At 39.6% G+C, this 13,003-nt stretch overlaps 1 protein-coding gene across 1 annotated transcript in view; it reads left to right on the plus strand.

Moving 5' to 3' along the window:
* Positions 1–1,281: 1,281 nt before the first annotated feature.
* Positions 1,282–13,003, plus strand: part of itsn2b (intersectin 2b) — a 38,259-nt gene continuing 26,537 nt past the window's right edge. The window contains exons 1-6 of the mRNA XM_085267617.1: positions 1,282–1,524; positions 9,629–9,687; positions 11,126–11,218; positions 11,864–11,927; positions 12,033–12,208; positions 12,516–12,746. Of these exons, the coding sequence (XP_085123743.1) occupies positions 9,681–9,687; positions 11,126–11,218; positions 11,864–11,927; positions 12,033–12,208; positions 12,516–12,746 (571 nt within the window). The 5' untranslated portion in view covers positions 1,282–1,524; positions 9,629–9,680. The remainder of the gene's footprint in view (positions 1,525–9,628; positions 9,688–11,125; positions 11,219–11,863; positions 11,928–12,032; positions 12,209–12,515; positions 12,747–13,003) is intronic.

Genomic DNA, 13,003 nt, shown 5'->3' on the forward strand with positions numbered 1-13,003 from the left:
AAAACACAAACTATTGACAATGTGTAGCAGTGAATGATATACACAGCATCGCTATTATAGTTTTGTATTATTTATTAAGTTTTTTTTTAGATATCAGTTAAATAAAAATTCGTTGTACTTCTTAGCTGAGTTTTCCATGACCACAGTAACCAGTCATGTTCTTGCGTATATCCACTGAAGCAGTTTTAAATAACATTACATGAATTAATGTTAAAGAACATCACATGAAGTAAAAACTATTGGTTTAACTGTAGGTGGAAAAATATATGTTTGTAGGTTTTAGAAGATAGACTCCTTATGTCCTTCACAGTGGTCCACTGCCTATTATTCCCCATATTTTGCAAACGATATACAAAAGACCAGACTATAATTCATTGTCTTAGTTACTTAGTTACTGGGATTAAATCGTGTTTTTAAATGCAACTGCTATATCAGTAGTGGGCATGTATGGTACGTAATGAGTGTTCATGGAGGCAGGAGATCTGTTAACATTAAAATTATCATCCACTGAATTTTCTATAATTTAAAAAAAATCTCTTTGCAGCCATCATGCATTCCCTCAGAGCTTGTGATCTCGTCCCACTGAAGCAGCCAAATCTGGCCAAATTACAGTCCAGGTAAGTTACTAAGAAATTTCCAACCAGTTTTGGAAATGACTGATTGCTGGACACCCAACTGCCACCCACATTAAACAAGATGTCTAATTTAAGGCAACAGTGTCCCTTCAAAGTCTGGATTATTTGGGTGTTATCCCAATTCTGAGCTTTGGAAATTTACACAGCTAAACCCGGTTAAAAACAGGCAATGATTTGATTTACCGATCTAATACAGTACATTATTAGTTGGCTATATAGGCTGATCCAAATTTCCAAAGTGAGCTACTCTTTGTGACTTTAATCGCAGAGGATTTCTGAATTGTTTCTTGCAAATGTGCAATTGTGTAATCTCAGAATATATGACTATATAATCTCAGAGTGTATGGCTGTATAATCTCAGAACACATGACTGTATAATCACAGAACGTGTACCTATATAATTTCAAAATATATGACTGTATACTGTCAGAATATCCTTATCTCATAATTTGTCATGAATAATCTCCAAGTCATACAAGGATTTTAATCTCTTCTCCATTATTCTCCTAGTCTGGCTCCATATTGTATAATATTACCCTCACTTGTCTCTTATCTGCCTCCCATCCCATCGATTGTTCTCCTTCTCCATCTGTTCCACTTTTATTCCTCCCTTTCTCTCTCCTCCCACTTGCCGGACGTTAGCAGCGCCTCACAGGCTCCAATCACTCGTCGTCAGCCATGTTGTTGGTGTGACACACCGAGCTGTCAGCAACAGGTTCTCTTGAGCAGAAACGTTAACAAACTTAACATATCTCCTGAAAACGGCAGCTCTCCGCGGATACTAAACTTTGAGAGCGTGTGTGGGAAACCGTCCAGAAGTGGTGGCTCGTCATTTGCGGCCTCTCGAAAGCTCAGAAGTTGATGTTTTTGAACCGTAGCGGTGAGAGAGGTAGGCAAGCGAAACTGCTTATCTAAGCATGACCGTAAGTTTGATGTTCTCATAATAATCCTTTATAGACTCCCTGTTGACTTTTCGATATTTTTAATGACTTTTCCGTGTTCGTGTTTCCTTGTGTACCTTGTTTAATTTGAAAATTTGAAAATATGAAAGGAAAAAGTGTTCAGAGGTGATGCTTCACCGTGGGTGCCAAACAACCTGGGACCGTCAGAGTTGGGTTAGCTTGCTAAGTTGTGTGTTTTCATTAAATGTTTTTTGTGGACAATCAGATGAGGAGTGTTTGTTGGCGCTTATTTTATGGCGAAAGTGTATCTGGGAGGTTTGTGAGAGCAGATTTGCAGGAAAGTCTCCTAAATTCCTTTTGGTTCAAACTAGTTGAGCAGGTTGCAGGCAGGTCTCAATGACTGGTGACAAGTGATCAGGGAATGCGACTCTTTCGGTTTATCTAGAGACACATAAACAGAGATGAAGGTTGTAAATGACGTTACCGTCCCCAAGTGGAAATGTTTGTATGAATTATTGGCCTGCTCGGTCTCAATTGTGCAAAGTGACCTAATTGGTGAAAGCCGAGGCCCACACAAATATATTTAATGAAAGAATTCAAAATATATTTCTTGTGTTAATTCCAACTCAATAGCTGACAGGGTTACTTCACCATATTTATTATAGGCTACTGTAGATTGGTGCTGCTGCACCCAATCGTTCTTCCCTGCGAAATCTCTGTTTTTACAATTAATTAAGACCATGAACAGTGAGCTTGGGGGGAGCTAACTGAAATAGTATTGGGATTGTAGAAAACTATTATCCACACATCTATGCATTTTCTGAATTGCTTATCCAATTCAGGATCGTGGGGGTTCTGGAGCATGTCCCGGCTGTAATAAGATCAGAGGTGGGGTGCACCCTGGACAGGTCGCCAGTCTACCACAGGGCTAACATTAACACCTACAGCCAGTTTACAATCAACAATTAACCTAACATACAAGTCCTTGGGCTGTGAGAGAAAACTCACGCAGAAGGGTCCCAAGCCTGGAGGGTAATCCCATTCCTTCTTGCTGGGAAGTGCTAATCACTGCACTACTATGCCGCTCACTAATAATAAAAATTATTAAAAATTAAAATATAATGAGGGAAAATTCTTTTAGTTTTTATAAGTCTGGTCAAACTGGGTCAACAAAACTTAAACCAGGAAGTATTCGTGCATATGATCAACTATAACTAAAGTGAAGGTAATAAAAACTTAACTGAAATAAGGGAACACAATGTGGAAAGTAACTGAACTGAAATAAAAATTAATCTGGAAACATGATACAATCTACAAATAATATGAACTACTGTGAGTGATGATTGCAAATAAGTTTAATTAAAAAACTTGGGGGGGAAAATGCAGGATAACATATTGCAGCATTTATCTTTCTAACTTGGCAGGATGTTGTTTAAAAACCACATCAGCACAAAAAATTATCATCATTTGCTCCGGTGCTGTCTATTTCAGTGCAAATATTTTGTTATTGCATAACACTGATAAGTTGAGAGATAGTTCTTTTAGCTTTTTTTTTTTTTTTTTTTTTTAAAGAGTCTTTTACCCGAAGGCCAACTTTATTAGAGAGTTGCTTGGAAAAAAAATAAGTGACAGAGATTTAGAGAAAATGCTTGAAAGGTCTGGAATGAAGTGCATGCTGAGTGTATCTGCTGTTCTTTTCTTTTGAGAAAAGCAATATTCCACCAGTGTAGCGTTTATCCTACCAGCACTGGGTAGTCATTTTGTTCCCCTAAATTGACAGGAAAATGCACAAATGTCTCTCTAATAAGGTAACAAAGACTTATGGCCTTTAATATATGTGGGCACATCATGTTTGCGTACATCATCACCTACCAGAGTTCTGTTGTAGGCTATTAAAACCCTGAAATCAGCAAAATATTAAAGTGGTTAACATGCTGAGTTAGTACAGGGAGGAGTCTTACCAAGCTGCAGCTCTTTGTGTCCAATCCTAACTTGATGCTTGTCATTTTAATACTGGACACTAAGCAGCAGCCTACCGTTTTCCTCATCCAACTTCCATTTATTATATAAATATTGGTCCGACATTAACTTGTCAGTCAAACCAGACTCGCAGTCTTTTTTAAGTTGGCAGTGGTGAAGCATTGCCATGTTCCCACTGAGCCACATGCCACAAGCCAAACAACAAATTTAGAAGTGTACGTTCTCCAGCCCTGTCATATTCAGATAGATGGACAAATCAAGGTGAGTCAAACCCAGGCTAAAAGAGGGAGAGGTGTGCCATGCCTCTTAAGAAAACAAAATCTGGCATTGCAAACATAGTTAATCAAACCCAATCTGAAACGCTGCTGGTTTGCTTTGCAGCCCTGAGCGTGGTAGATGGGTGTTTACTGCAGAGCGGGTGGATGCTGAAGTATCACTTTAATAAAACTACCCGTTAGTTGTCTCTGTATTGTGGGAAGGAATTGAAAATACACATTAAAAACAGCTGAAGAGAAAGCTTGGGTAATTTTACTGTACACAAAGGAGGACACAGAGGGGAAGAAAGGGTGTCATCGGGCAGAAACAGAACTGTGGATGGAGTTGATGTCATTGGTGTGAGGTCAGTGAGCGAAGCGGCAGAAAATCAATCATTCCTTAGAACGGCATTCACGCAGCGTTTGTCCCTGAAAAGAGCAGTGATGATGACAGGACTGGCAGGGTGCAGTTTTACATGCAAAGTTATGAGAGTTGGTGAGAAAGTTGGGGGGGGGGGGTTGCTCAAAAGATGGTCACGAATGAGGAACTTGAGCAAGGAGAATATGTTTCTGTTCTCAGTCTCATCCCTATCCCTGACAGTGTTACGTCATGTTTGTTATTTCTTGATTCACTCTAAGCAAGGGTGGAATGGCAGTGAGGTACACAGTAGCACAAAGCAAAAGGTATAAACAGACAGAAAGAAAGGCACATATGGTTCAAAGTGTCTACTGAAGAAGCTAAGGTCAGAAACAGTCATGCCATTTATCCAACAGGTTTCACTGTTGTGTATGCTAACTGATAGACAAGCAGGTCCACAGCAGAACTCCAAAGAGCAAATTGATATGCATATAAACACAAAAACTCTTGATTGTAGTTTGTAAAGAAAAGCTCTTTCCGCAATGGAATTTAGACTGTTATGGTCGAAGAAAAATAAGATCTAATGTCCCACTGTTCATTTTGATTATTTCTTTCAGTATACAGTGGTTATGTGGTGTTATGGACATCAGTGTTACTGTTTTGCTGGCTGTTAGCAAGTATACTACAGTGTTTCACCACCTCTCCACCATTGTGAAAGAGCTGTTTCATGAACTGCAGGTTGGGACACTGAGTCACATGTCTATTTATGTACCGAACTATGACAAAAGCAATGGCTATTGCATGTGTGTTCACACCAAGATGAGTGGACACATTAGGCAGACTTATGTGTTTTGCTACCCAGGGGTTTATCATATTTTCCACTTCTCAGAATTCTAGTTATACAGACAAGCTGTATAACAGCTGTTCTTTTTTGGGTTGTTTTATTTTTAAATCCAGAACTACACAAGGTTTTTAAAAAATATTGTTCATGCACACACTGTAACTCAAAAACAGCATCACACACAAATAGAGCTAGAATTAGGAGGAAGTCAAAGTGTTGGGCATAGGAACATCAGTAGCTTGGATTCTTGCTGTTATTCAGATTTGAAGACATGCATTGCGGTTGCTGCTCTATTGTCATTACAGAGAGCTTCTGTTCACTACTACTGTAGTGCATTCAGAGGTTTTTAGACATTCAAGTTTTTATTTCAGTTTTTTTACAGAACTATGTACATTACGCCACACTTATTGTAAACTTTGGTAAATCAATGAAAATATCAAATTTTCTTTTTCATTTATATGTTGATTATAGCAGCAGTAACAGCCTCAGTCCTTTGTGGGAATTATCACATATGTTTGACACACCTTTCTTTTGGACGTTTCTACGTTTTCTATCGTTTTTCAAACTCAACACAACTCATAAGGAGTGTTGGTCCACAGTAAATTCACAGTCTGAGAGCTTTGTTGGGTTTGTGCCCAGATTGTGGCAGGGTCAGTTCAAGATTGTCAGTGGGGAGCCACCCTGTGTTTTCTTGGCAGGATCCTTAAGGTTGTTGTCTTGTTGAAAACCACAGATCCTGAGCGCCCAGTCTCTGCCTGGTGTCTCCTGCAAATGCTGTTGGGAACTGTGGCTTTATTTAAAAGTTCATATTTCAAACCATAGACAGTATAAAAGACCTACCAGGATGTCACCTTTTGAAGTTTTGTTTTGAAGCCTTGAGATGAACGTCAATAAAGGTAGCTGTTTTCCTAATAGACCAGGGGTGTCATACTCAAATACACAGTGGGCCAAAATTCAAAACTAGAACAAGGTCGCGGGCTAACATTAATATTTATTGAAAAATATCTTCCTCCAGATTTAAGAATGAATCTCTTCTTATGGACTCAAACAAGTTTTGCTGAAAAACTGAATGTGGAACAAGCAAAGCTTAATACTAAACAATGTATATATTAGCTGTATAATACCAGTAGGCCAGCTCTAATAGTAATTTGGTATGGCTTCGCGGGCCAAATGTAATTAGGCTGCGGGCCAGAGTTTGACACCTATGTAATAGACTTTTATAGGATTAGAAGTTTTTTGCAACTACAGCTATCGCCATCTGGTGGCCACTAGGTAAAATCCACATTTTTTTTAGGGGCTTCTTATTTTTGTAACAAGGAAGCTATGTCCATCCTCTTTATGCTCTCTGAGTTAAATTCAACAAACATAAGTAGAATAATATATAGCTCACTTAACTTGTCACGGTTTCCATTGGATCTTTTTTTCTTTTGGTTTCACAAGACTTTTTTTCAGCTTTGCGAGTTTCTCTTGTTTGTCTGGTACTAAGCTCACCACCTTTCACAAATTGTATCTGCCTGCCTGTCTCCTAAATGTAGTTAGAGGTGCATTTTTCTGCTTTCGTATTTGATAACTATCAGCACATGGCTTCTAGGTGAGTTATTTCGCCTGCTTGCAGTAATGGCACATTCCATCTACAAGGCAGCTGTCTCCTTGATAGAGCGATTCAGTTGTGTCAAAACAGTGCATCTAGCTTAGAATCTGTTTTTGCTTTTCCTACTTGTTTTTAGATGTTTTTAAAAGGTTCTGTATCACTGGTTAAGTATAGATGAGGTTAGTTTTTAAGTTAGGTGGAGCTCTGGTTGTTGATCTTCACTCTGATTTTACCTTCGGGGAGTCTATGCAAATGGTGGAGCAGAGGTATTCATTTAGCAGCACAAGGCTTCTACTGAGGCAGTGTGTATTTATGTGGAGGGCGACTCCAGAAGGTATTTGCATGAAGTTTGCAAAGCTGACTCTGCCACTGAGGTCACTCCTTTGTGCTAGCCAAGTCCGATGTTCAGTCGGTCAGTTGGTCAGGCAGCCGCCCTGTGAGGAAAGTTAGACTGCTTGCTTACTGTGGAAACAGTAAACCTTAAAGCCAACAGTCTGCTGCTTTCTTTCACTTATTCATTCAGATTCCTGTAGTGTTGGGTTACCAGACATTAGATTCCATGACTTCAGTGTCAGTGGCTTTCAAATACCTCCATAAGTAAGTACATTTCTTGAAAGGAACAACCAAACCATCCATTGTCACTGCTGATGGCAATATAGAGAGTACAATGATATGCTCTAAATTCATTTAAAACTAGTACGATTGTATTTGATGCTCTCCATCTAAACAGCTAGGAAAATAGATGGGAGAAGCAGAGGAAAGAATGGATGATCAGAGATATCGAATAAGAGTATGGTCTGACTCGGGAAAGGAAGGAGAGAGGGAGAGTGACAGATGGCAGGCAGTAGATTAGCCCTCTCTTGTTATTCTCTGCCCTTGTAAGAGTGTCAGCCAGGCACTTTCTTTCTGTTTTTTTTTCTCTCCCTCATTCATATTCTCATGCACAGGCTTCTTGTCACCAGATATGTCAGTAATCACCTATAAATGACTCTTTAATCTGGAATACTGTGTCAGTTTCAACCACAGCTCTCACGCTTATTTTTTAGGACATTAAAAGCTGCCTCTCTCTCGCCAAGATCTGTGATCACTTCCTGTCAACTGATGTTGATTAAGGAAATGCTTCTGTTCGTAGGTTAGGCAGGAAGTGCTGAGCGGAATGATTAGAATTTCTCTCCTGCTTTTCCTCCTCCACCTTCATCATGTGAATCTGAGCGGCCGATGGCAGTGTGATGATAACAGGGAAAGTTGTCATTCTAAAGATGCGAATATGAAATGAAAAGAGAAAATGTGAAGAAAATAGTTGACGTACCAGTCGGACAGTTAAAGATTACATCTGTATTCAGTGTTGCATTACTACTGTTATTAATGGTTCTATAAATAAGTTCACACGACATTCATAACTGTCTCAGATCTAAACAATTCTGTTCTGTTGTGCATGTTGTAATGATCATTTAACAGGAAGAGTGCTACAGCAGCCACAGATAAGACCTATAACTATTTCTCCAACCCAGCATAAAGCTACTTACCGCCTTCTGTCAACAAGGAGTTCATATGTGATACATGAGACAGAGTCTGCTACATTTACCCTGTTATTTACATTACAATCAACCCCTGTGGACTGTCCCTATATAATAATATTTTAGTCTGGACCAAAGTACTGGGACAGACCTGCCTGATCACACAATCACATGCAATTACTTGAAACTTATAAACCCCAACCTTCAAGAAGAAGCTGAGCCTCCTACTACATAAAACAGGTTTATGCAACAATAGGCCAATTCCCACACTTTGTTTGCAAGTGCATGACTCAACAAGAGCGGTTTCAAAGCCTGATGAGATAGAGAAAGAGTCATAGTCACTGCTAACAGGAAGGCAGGTTTAAAGTCATTGAGAGTATTGGTTTGTCGCTTTAGTGTAGTAGCTTGTCTTTACTCATTTTCAACAGTTGAATGTTGAGCTACAACTTTACTCTAGATGGACATATTGTAATCGTATCTATAGCTACAAATTGTGGACAAAGACTGAAAGTGTATAAGCAGCAAAACAACATCTGGGCTTAGTCTTAAAGGGCGTTCACACAGGAAACAGTGTGCTTGTTGAGCGTTGGTTTGTTGCTGAATATTGGTAACCAGTGGAGTTCGTTTTGTGGTTGTCTAGGTAAAACTCGAAGGCAGGACTGGGTCATTTTCCCCAGGGGTCACACAAGAAGCTTGCACCATTGTAGAGGATAAACTCATTCCTGGTGGATATTAACTTTAAAAATTAATTACCCACCCCTGTGCTAAGGTGTCTTTCACTGTCGTATTTCAACTAATGCTATTCTTTGATTAGACTGTTGCCTTCATGACCTGGACCCACATAAGCTTTAGAAAATAGAGAGCTGGAAATATCCTAACAGGATTGATTCTTGTATTGTGAAACTTATAGATTTTTCAAGAGTCTACAAAAACCTTTCTTCTATTGCTCTTAGGAAAAAAATGTAAATGGTTGTAAGTTTAACATTTGCTATAATTAAGTAGTCCTATCATGGACTGCAGTTGAACAAAAACTTTGTGTCTATAATAATAACTTGATGGTGTTTGCATCACACTGGGGAATAAACATGAACAAAGTATAACATCGGTACATCAAACGTGGGCAGTTTTTTGAAGAAGTGGTGTCTGTTTAACACCAAAGGGCTGTAGATCCTTTGTTCAGTCTACATTAGCTGATCAAACAGAACTGAACAAGGGTTTGTATTCCTGGACACAGTAAATGTTAATAAGTGCGTGTCGGTTTAGCTTTAGTAGTAGCATGGATTGCACTCTGGCCGCTACGACGTCAGTGTTGATAGTACTAAAAAAGTCCATGTGGTTGAAAAGATTTGGGATGCGGCCAAAGTGAACAGGAGAAGCCCTGTTTGACTCTGCTGACCGACCAGAATCGCTCTCTCTCTCTCTCTCTCTCTGCCTGGTCTGTCTCTGTACCTCTCTCTGCCTTTTTATCTTCCTGCTCTCTATGACAGTACTGTCCTCTCTTAGCTACAGTATTGACTGATTACTGGACCGTGCTTATGTGTGTTTTGCAGATGGCTGTGAACAGTAGCTGAGGACGTCACTGGGAGTTCTCCACCTGCGAAAATGAATGGTAAGATCACTGCGTTTTGTGTGTATAAAGGACAGTGTTAAATCTGTGTGGAGAATGAAAGAAAGAGGGGTGTGTGAATGTGGCTCTGCAGAGCTGCTGAGGCCAACATAAGGCTAGTTTTAGTGATAATTGCTGGGTTGTGTTTGGCCTACGTTTGTGTACATATTCTTGACCAGCTTCTTTATAGTTTGACACAGTTGTGCTAATTTTGAAGTCTGGTCCATATATTTTCTTTTCTTTCTTTCTTTCTTTTTTTTTTTTTTAAACCCACCAGGTTTACTGATAGCTTCAGTGACAGGATTAAAGTACCCAGATTAGTATATTTTTGGTGTTGGTGCAGGTTATATATGTTGTAGGGCTGTGCGATATGACCAAAATCTCATATCCCGATATAAGAATTCTATCGTCCCGATAACGATATAAATCACACAAATGTAACATTTTCTGTAAATTATGTGAATCTCGTGCAGCTCGACTTGCGGGAAGTGTTTCCAGCTGCGCGTCATGTAGCTGGAGTCGAGTGTTTTAATAGATGCATGAAACTATACATTTTTAGACATAAGTTGTAACGGCCGCCGTTTTCTTTGTGAGTATTTATTACACAGCGTGCTGCGGGGAAAAGCCTGTTCTAACGTTTGAGTCTAAGGTTTATTTTTTAACACCTGGCGGCTCTTTTTTACTTCTCTTCCGTAAATAATCTGCTCTTTCACGTGATTCAGTTTATTTTGAAAAGTCTCAACAGGATCTTGAGCTTTATTGTGAAAGGTTTATGTGGAACATAAACAAGCGGACACGCGATGGTGTTACCGTCCTTGTTGCTAACCACAAGGCATAAAAACAGGCGCTTGTCCGTCTGTAGTGTGGTTATATTAAATATAAGAGAAAGAGAGAACTTTAAGAAATTAATATAGCCACTACAGTGACCATCAAAACGATGAAAAAATATTGCGGTAAACAGTTTATTTTGCAACATCACGAAACAAACGATGGCGTCAAATGAAACGATAGACGTTTTTATATCGTCATCCGATATATATCGTTATATCGAACAGCCCTAATATGTTGGTGTTGTTGATATATCGTGGAGTAAACAGCCTTGGTGAAGAGCAGTAAAAGTGTCTTGTTTTGCACTTAACAAAGTGAAATTTGAGCTTCATTATCACTTTGTCAATACTGGTGGATTCCCAGTGTCTGACTGCTGCTGAGGCTGACGTCAGGGTACTCTTTATCTGTGTCAGTTGGTCTGTGTGTGTGCAGCTGTCTTCCTGTTTCCTTTTTTTTTACGCCTGTGTAATCTTGTGAAGTGAACTGAATATCTGATAAATTAGCTGACATTAATTAGAAAAATTAAGCCTGCTACTTCTTGGGGTCTATTTGCCTGGTATTATTTAATCTCACTGGCTATGACTGAAACTTTACATTTCCTTTCCCCCCTCAGGTGGTCCAAGTGTGTGGGCAATCTCCCCAGAGGAGAGGGACAAACATGATCAGATGTTTGACTCCCTCTCCCCAACGATGGGCTACGTCACAGGTACAGACATTTAAACATGCTGTTTGTCCATGATTCACACAGTGACTGGATGCTGGTTTTCAGAGTGCTATTTTATCATGATGAAACTGGAAATTGCAAATGGCTGTGACTCAGTTGGTATCCCTAATCCCCAGCCCCTCCCCATGCTGAAGTGTCCTGGTGCAAGACATTGAATACTAGGTTCCTTCAGATGGCATGCCAGTGCCTGTGTATGGAAGTAGAAAACATTGTAAAGCGCTTTGTAGCACCAATAAAGTTGAAAAGTGCTTTATTAATGAAAACATGTGGCCCGAGGACCAGAACCGGCCTGTGAGCCATCTCAGTTTGCCCTGCAACATCCTAAAAGGAAAAAAACAGGTTTATCTATGCAGTGCTAAACATTAAATAACTGGCAAGATGCATATAAATTTTGATGAAATATTTGGATGGAATTTTAGTGAGTGTCTAAACGAGGGTGGCCTGCTGGAGAAAATGTTACCCACCTGTGATTTACAGTAATAAACAGACACGTACAAATACAGACGCGACGAGGCACATGTAAATATAACCAATATAACATATGTATTAAAGTCCAGATAGTGATGTACAACCTCATACTTGTAAACTGACACTTTTTTGTTTTCTTCCCTCTCTGTCTTTTTATAGGAGACCAGGCAAAGAGGTTTTTCCTTCAGTCAGGGCTGCCTGCATCAGTGTTGGCTGATATATGGTGAGAGAAACACAGACTCACAGTGGATAAGATGCTGTGCTTGAGAAGATCTTCCTGAGAACCCATCACCGTTTCCTTGCTTATGTTTTGTGTTCTGTCTCCCAGGAGCCTGGCCGATATGAATAAAGATGGAAAGATGGACCGGCTGGAGTTTTCTGTTGCTATGAAGCTTATAAAGCTAAAACTTACGGGTACACCACTTCCCTCATCGCTTCCAATCATCATGAAGCAGCCTCCAGTGCGTGCTCCCACCATGAACAACCCCACCAACCCTGCCTATGGTACGATATTATTATTATATCGTACACTATAGCAGTGAATTTGTTAGAAAATTAACATTTTACTATTGGCAAATATGTGGAGTTTTCCTTTAATGGACATGGCCCACAAAAACGGGAAAGAACGAGCTGCTATGGCTCCTAGGTAGAAGCGAAAATATGATTTTTAAAAAAAAAAAATGTTTAAATGAAGATCCTCCATTCAAAGATTTCGGAGCACTTAGACTAATCTAAACTGTGTCTGACTGATTGTTTCCATGCATGCATTTAGTCACTGTGATCAAAAATGGTGTATCTAATTGTGTCATAGGAATTGGCTCTATGGTGCATGGAACAAACCTTGCCATGTTGACTCCTATGGCCGTGTCACCTATGACACCAATGACGGGCCTCAGCCCAATGGTTCCTTCATCATCAGGAATGAACCCACTAATGATGTCCACTGCCCCCACGCCCCTGGTTCCAATTATGGGAAATACCACAGTACCAAATGGCACCATGGGTCTCCTCCAGCCAATTTCTTCTGGAGGTTTGAATACTGGTATGTGTAATTCTCTTATCCATTAATCAGTTAGCTGTCATTTTTGTCTTTTTCATCTTGTATCTGAGAGACTTCTAACAGGAAATCTATTAGGATATTATTAAATATGCTACACTTTAAATATTCCAGGTTATCATAGCGCTTTGTGTTATCTGATCAATGTTTATCATGCTAGTTGATCAGGTTGTCACGGCTGAAAACTAACTAAAGAAGCAAGTCCATGAAGCAGCAGAACTTTGTTCTGAAGATTTTCAAAG

This window comes from Mchenga conophoros, linkage group LG1, assembly GCF_057382185.1.
Source record: "Mchenga conophoros isolate Kocher_MC1m ecotype Shallow Benthic linkage group LG1, M_conophoros_male_GT1.1, whole genome shotgun sequence".
Taxonomy (NCBI): Eukaryota; Metazoa; Chordata; class Actinopteri; order Cichliformes; family Cichlidae; genus Mchenga; species Mchenga conophoros.